The sequence below is a fragment of the Megalobrama amblycephala genome, linkage group LG5 (assembly GCF_018812025.1).
Source record: "Megalobrama amblycephala isolate DHTTF-2021 linkage group LG5, ASM1881202v1, whole genome shotgun sequence".
Classification (NCBI taxonomy): Eukaryota; Metazoa; Chordata; class Actinopteri; order Cypriniformes; family Xenocyprididae; genus Megalobrama; species Megalobrama amblycephala.
The window spans coordinates 11479557-11487153 of NC_063048.1; the positions used below are offsets into that span (position 1 = coordinate 11479557).

General features: G+C 36.4%; 1 protein-coding gene across 1 annotated transcript in view; it reads right to left on the reverse strand.

The window, feature by feature from the left end:
* Window positions 1-1081: 1081 nt before the first annotated feature.
* LOC125268452 (jnk1/mapk8 associated membrane protein) overlaps window positions 1082-7597 on the reverse strand; it is an 8838-nt gene continuing 2322 nt past the window's right edge. Inside the window, exons 3-7 of the mRNA XM_048190650.1 lie at window positions 5863-6017; window positions 5492-5698; window positions 2526-2707; window positions 2347-2423; window positions 1082-2217 (exon numbers count right to left, since the gene is read on the reverse strand). Of these exons, the coding sequence (XP_048046607.1) occupies window positions 1999-2217; window positions 2347-2423; window positions 2526-2707; window positions 5492-5698; window positions 5863-6017 (840 nt within the window). The 3' untranslated portion in view covers window positions 1082-1998. The remainder of the gene's footprint in view (window positions 2218-2346; window positions 2424-2525; window positions 2708-5491; window positions 5699-5862; window positions 6018-7597) is intronic.

Genomic DNA, 7597 nt, shown 5'->3' on the forward strand with positions numbered 1-7597 from the left:
TATGGAACAGCATTTCCACTATTTCCAATATCCTCTGACATATAAAATATTTGACAGAGATTTCAATCTTTAAGAGCAACTGATTTTAGAACAGTCTTACTAGAAACATTTTCATAATGATTATAGAAAGTTTGGTAATAAAGTTTCATTTTTAGCATTAGTAAAAATGACTTTTCTGTACATTAGGTAACATGAACTTACAATGAGCAAAGTATTTTTTTACAGCATGTATTAATTCATGTTAAAGGGTTAGTTCACCCAAAAATGAAAATTCTGTCATTTATTACTCACCCTCATGTTGTTACAAAACCGTAAGACTTTCGTTCATGTTCGGAACACAAAAGATCTTTTTAATGAAATCTGAGCTTCCTGTTCCTCCATTGACAGCCTTTACAACTACCACTTTCATCATTAAAGTAATCCATGTGAATCCAGTGGTTTAACCTTAATTTTATGAAGCAAAAAAATGTTTGGGCAAAAAAAAAAAAAATAATAATTTTTCACTTTATTTACAAAATATTAATCTCCATTGTGCGTTCACGCAACAACGTCAGCTCTCGTGAACGCATGTTGGAGATTAATATTTTGTAAATAAAGTGGTAAATTATGTTTTTACTTCATTAAATTGAGGTTAAATCATTGGAGCCACATAGATTACTTTAATGATGTCTTTACTACCTCTCTGGGGCTTGAAAGTAATAGTTGCTAGGTTGTCAATGGAGGGACAGAAAGCTCTCAGATTTCATTAAAAAGATCTTCATTTGTGTTCCTTAGATGAAGGAAAGTCTTATGGGTGTGGAACGACTTAAGAGTGAGTAATTTATGATCATTTTCATTTTTGGGTGAACTAACCCTTTAACGATAGTTAATAAAATACACTTGTTTATTGTTTGTTGATTTTAGCTCAAAATGCATTGATTTATATTAATAATTAATATGTACTTACCTTACCTACAGAAACATGGAACCTTACTGTAACTTTTACTGCAAGTTCCTTGACCTAACATGTTATTAATTTCCATGAATCTGAGAAAAAAAAAATTGTTAGTACTGTTAAAAAAATATCACATCCATCCAAAAATCTGTCACAATAATTTATTCAACAAGTCAAACACGGTTGTGAAACATTCATTTCCATAGATCTGATGGGCATGGATGTAACTCGCCACCAACATATTACATGTTGAATAAAACTGTTTAAAACATTAATATCTCTAATCAGTTTGTTATATTCCACACATAACTGTAGAACTTATAAATATACGTTTAAAAAAAATCTTTAGTCAAGTTGTAAAGGATGTCTGAGAACATTGAAAACTACATAGATTCTCACAATACAATGTATATGCAGATTTACATATTCAGCAGCAAAACATGCATATAATGCCACATGCAAATACAATTCGTTACAATATTCATTTCATACTGTTAAACTATTATCATTTAACCGCACATGAATAGAAAGCTGAAATACATACAATTATATTTGGCACATCAAAGTTTGTCATAAGAAAATGGTCAACATTACTTCAGGGCACTCAAGAAATTCACAGACCAGCTGTTTCATATATATATATAACACACAAAAATGTCCATTACATTGTACATTACAACAAATTTTTGATTTGTAACTATTCTTGACAACAGATACAAATCGCAAAGTATAATGAATAATATAAGTTACCTTAAATTTACAAAAACTGACTACTTTCCAAAACTCGCTTTCAGGATTCAAAGGAAAACAGTAAAGAAACGAGAAGAACATTCTTTACAAAGCATTACATTTGATTTCCATTCAATACAAGCAATCAAAAATTTTCATAGACTTAACCGAAAACATTATGGCAACATACTATATCATAAGCAATAACTAAATGTTTTGTTTATGGCTTTTTGGTGTCCATGCAAAAGGTGTCGTTAAGTCGGTCCACAGCATCTGTATAGAGTTCTAACATGCAAGTTTGTGGGGAAGGTGATTCTCCTACAAAGGAAGTGACATCAGTGTCCATTCCCACCCTCTGACAGAATTCTATTCGGCTCTGTGAACCTGGCCGTTAGCAGGTAGAAGAGAGCGGGTCCGGGCACCAGAGCCAACAAAGGCAAATCCTGCCCCAGTTTATCCAGTCGGGATATGGAAATGATTCCGTATGCATGGAGGAGCCAATGGCTGAAGAGAACCACAAGGCGTTTCTTCTTAGCCACAAGGTTTTTGAAAGACTGTGGGAGATAAGACACAAACAGTTTTAACACATTTTTCTCTGAATATGAGATAGAAAGCACTGTGACAAATTAAAAAAAAAAAAAAAAAAAAAAAAAAAAAACATATATGGTACACAATATATTTACCTGTATCTCTGAAGCTGACATGTAAACTGCCAACGTGACCAACGATAACACCAAAATAATATATGGAAATGCATAGTCTGATAAAATAAGAAAGGGAAATATAAAAACACAAATGTCAACTCGGTACATTTTTAAACATTCATTTAAAATAAATAAATAAATTAAAAAATGACACTCACAAAGAAGTCCTCCTCCAACCGCCTGCAGGACAGTGAGGATCGGGAAGAAGTACAACGCTGCATAGATGCTCTTGAAACGATCAGTCTTGCCTAAGCCACATGCAATCTTTTTAACCAAAAGTGGCCGCAGAAGCATCATGAAAACCAGACAGAAGGCGTAGTAGATCAACACAATGGTGTACCTGAAAAAATAGGGTATCAGAAAGCATAGGGGTGTAACAATGTATCGTGTCACAATGTACTGCAAATTTGCAATACAAAAATACAAACATTCCACCTCCCCTGGAAGTTCCGGGAGCCTGACAATATGTATTATGGATGTGTCAAATATGGTAAACCCACTCAATTATGCTTACATATTTTTAAATGAATATTAATAAATTAAAAGTTACATACATTATTAAACAAACTACAATACATGTTGTCAGGGACAGAGTGAAATAATGTGTGTCTAACATAATTCTGTATTTTTAGCTATGAATATTTCTATTCTGGTGACAGCATTGCCCTATAAATGGGGGAAAAGGACCAAGACCAAGTCTGTTCAAGTGCACCCCTGATGCAATGCCAAATTTAGCATTTTAATAAACAGTACTATTTCTTTAAGGTACTATTTCAGTACAATTTCTTTATAGTTCACCCAAAAATGAAAATTACCCCATGATTTACTCACCCTCAAGCCAACCTAGGTGTATATGACTTTCTTCTTTCAGACGAATACAATCTGAGTTATATTAAAAGGGGTCATGAAGTGGATTTTTTTTTATTATTTTATGTTCCCTGAGGTGCACTTATAATGTTAGTATGATTTTACATCACAAATTGTCATAATTTAGAAATAAAAGGCATTTTTCTATCCTGATTTTAGCCCTCTGGCTTGAAGGCTCTGTTTGAAGGGGCATGTCTGCTGTGAGACTTTAGTATAAACGCCCATTGCTGTGATTGGCTGACATCTTTGCATTTGAAATACGCATTACATGTGGAACCCTTTCGGATACTTTTACTATTAACGAATTCATTATATTAACGAATCCTGAAAAGTATTGACTATAGCTTAGCCTTATTATATTTAGATCTTTTCCCATCACATGAAAGGTTGCAGTGATGAGCATTGAGCAGATGACAAACAGTCTGTTTATCGCGTGAAAGCAGTGATCTCATCATTGTAACTCGATTCCTGCACTCTCACAAAATGCTTTCACCACAACTAACAATAATGTAAATACTAGTAATGTTAGCCTAAGAGCTTGGTTGTGCAGTGTAACAGCATCATTCATTATTATGGCAGTTTTGGCAAGTGTCCAGATAAACTCGCGCTGTGATTGACAGCTTTAGTCATTGTAAAGAGAGTGTTCTTCGATCGCTTTCTGAATGTAATTTAATCACAATTTAAAAAATCTGATTATTTTCATGCTACTAAGAGAAACAATGTCAAGTTGATTGTTTAGTCACTGGCTTGATTCACTGATGCATAAACAGTATAACAACGATTTTGGGACAAAGAAAATCTGCCTGAACTTGTATAATTACACATTAAATATCACTGATCACAGATCAGGCATTAGAATGAACACTGTTACTTGCTTACATGTTTGTGGTGTTGCTATCGAATCCGAGTCTGTTTGCAAAGCCTGTGTCGATATTGCAACTGAATTACCAAATAATTCTCAGTGAAATGTAAAAATAAACTGAATCCATTTTTCTCTGACATCGGAATCCGATTGGCAACTTACGCAAAGATGATGTTTTTCCAGCGTAATGTCTGCGTGGCATCGCAATCTTGTTATTATCACAATCTTATCGTAAACAACTAGGCCTACTTTAGATCATCTCACTGCTCATCGACTGAACACCAGAGGGCCGGGACAACGATGTGATGATGTAAAAGTAGGTGTTGTTGTCTTAATCCAGAGGTAGTCATATGCAAATGTTTGTGCCTCTGTGACGTCGCATGCCACCTCGGATTCAAACAATGTATTTTAATAGCTTGATTATATAAACACTTTTTTATTAATGACGAAGACGTTTTAAGTTTTGGAACTTGCAGGATGTATTAATGATACAAAGACCTCTTATATGCCAAAAGATCAAGGAACATTTGATTTCTCATGTCATGACCCCTTTAAATAATGTTCTGGCTCTTCCAAGCTTTATAATGGCAGTGAACAGAGGATAAGATTTTGAAGCACAAAAAAGTGCAACCATCCATCATAAAAGACAACCGATGTGTTTGTCTAAGAAAAATATCCATATTTAAAACTTTTAAAAAATAAAATAACTAGCTACTGGCAATGTCTATTAATGTCTTTCACAATCACAGCAAACATTCAGATCTGTGTTGAAGCTGCCGCTGACCCAGAGAGAGCAGTTGTCATGTATAGGTATGAAACTGCTTTACAAACATTCTTTTCCAACACACAGTATCATTAATTCTGTGTGACAATAATTCAAATTAACACAGAAGTAATGGGATAAAGTTTATAGTTCGGAAATAAACAATGATGTCTACGGTAGCTATCAAAATAGCGCAAATCACCTTTTGAAAGTAATTTGATGCTTCAAATAAAGATTGTATAATTACATCATTACACCAGTAGGTGGCAACTAGTGACTGTTAAAAAAAGTCATTGAACCATTCATTCAAGAGATTCGTTCAAAAACGCTGATTCATTCAGTAATGATGCAAATTAAGTTTGCATGGACTATTGATTCAAACCGATATAAAAAATAATAATTCAAATTAATATTTTTAAATAGCAATTGTCAGAACCTCTAGTAAATGACATGTTATTGCTTAGTTGTCTATTCGGAATCGTGGGAGAATTGTGATCTCTAACTTAAACAAACAAACAAACAAAAAACTGTGATTCTCAATTTATCCAGAACCTCGCAGCTCTAGATACACCCCTAGAAAGCAACAGAAATAACAGGTGTTTCAGATCAAATCAAATGTAAAGGACACTCACAGAGGGAAGACAGCCTCCTGTGTGCAGTGCAGCGTGGTGACGTAGTCGGGACTGGGGTTATACAACATGGTGTACCAGTCAGAAAGCATCTTAACCTCACAGGAACGAATAGACAGCTGGCCGACGGGATCGTTGAGCAGCAGAGTCACTACGGCAGCTGCCGTGCACTCAAACAGGGCGGTGATATGCTGGAAAAGGGCACTAGAACTGGAGATGACATTAAGAGAGCATAGGTTATTTTGGAAAGCTCACTTTAAAGATGTATTATCAAAGTTAAAGGCATAGTATTGCAAAAACAAAATAAGATCCACACAATATTATTGCCTCACATATCTTACTATTGTTTAGCACAAGAAAATTCTGCTGACTACCTTTTCTTCCCAGAATACCACTCAATAAAGAACCAGTGCAGGACCAGAGGAAGCATCGCCATGAAGCCCAGGTACAGCCAGTCATACAGCTCAGGAGATCCAGTGCATTTCATGCAGATCTTCTCTATGTTTGTCCTCTGGCCACGAGGACAAACCTTTATAACGAGAATGGTAAAGCTTATTAAATTAAATACAGTCCACAAAACACCAACAACTGTACAATCAGTACAAGCAGAACTGTTCTTGAATGACCAGGTGACAGCTGTTGCAGTTAGGAATAACTAATGGACTTACAAAGAAATAAAGGTAACACTTTACAATAAGGTCTCAATTGTTAAAGGCACAGATTGTAAGTTTCGCCACTAGAGGTCACTTTTTTTTAAAAATAAAGGCATAGCTTGATGACACCATGAATGAGCATGGAATCATGGGAGTTGTCGTCTTCACCTGGTGATGAAAATCAACCCAACGGACTCATAAATCATGTTAAAGGTGCTAAAGAGGATCTTTTCGTCGACTGAGAAACCAAAGACAGTTAGTGAGTTTTTGAAATGAGCGCATGCGTAAGAACAGCCCCCCTCCTTCACAGCTCATTTCGAGGGAACGCCTCCCAAAACTTGTGCACAAGTAATGAAACACAAGTGTTTACCACTGGCATTCGCTGTGTCGTGTTAGTGGATTCATTATGTCGGACTCACCCCAGGAAACTCATAATCTGCAGTTGTTACTCCTGTCTCCTGACAAAAACATTGCATGCGGCGCCTGTGGAGTGTGGAAAGTTACTGGAGCGCGCAGCCGTGCACGTCTCGCACAAGGAACGTCATTGGCAGTGATTGACAAGCCAGAGAGCCTATCCGCGCACTAGTGTTGTCAAAAGTACCGACTTCGGTACCTATTCGGTACTGAAATTTAAAAAATGTGACGCTTTGAGCGCTGTTGAGTGGATTCGTAAACATCTCTGATTGCCCGTTGTTTTCACGGCTCATCGGATAGGTCTGTGATTGGCTTTAATGATCAACGCTGTAAAAACGTTGTAAATAGTCATCAATTAATCTCTTCACTAAGCGCTTACACAGATACACACGGGAGCGTTTGAAAGCAGGCGTCTATCGCGGATCGGTCCACTGTTAGACACCTGCTTTCAATCGCTCGCGCTCCCACTTTCAAAACGCTTTCAAATTCAAACACTTCCGTGTGCTTTCAAATGCTCCCACGCGTTGATCATTGTAGCCAATCACAGGCATATCCGATGAGCGCGTCAACACAATGGCCAATCAAAGATGTTTACGAATCCGCTCAACAGCGCTCAAAGCGTCACATTTTTAAAATTTCAGTACCGATAGGTACCGAAGTCGGTACTTTTGACAACACTACCACGGACGTCTTTCATAAGGAAAGTAATGGCAGTGATTGACAAGCCAGAGGGCCAATCGTTTACGCGATGATCGCGTAAACGATTGGCTGATGTTTTTAAGGCACTACCTCGTGCACAGATGATGTATATTAATATTATTCCTTTCAGTGCACCTAATAAATAGTCTTTTATCAGTTAGTAAAGACAGTTTCAAGTAATATTGCAAAAATGTTTAAAACAAAACATCCTCTTTAGCACCTTTAATGGGTGAGCTAATGTATTAAAGTCTTATTAATGTTTCTGTGGTATACAGCAGGGCGTGGCCGAGAGCCGGGACATTTTACATTGCTGTTTTTATTATGTTTATATGCCGCAGTCGGC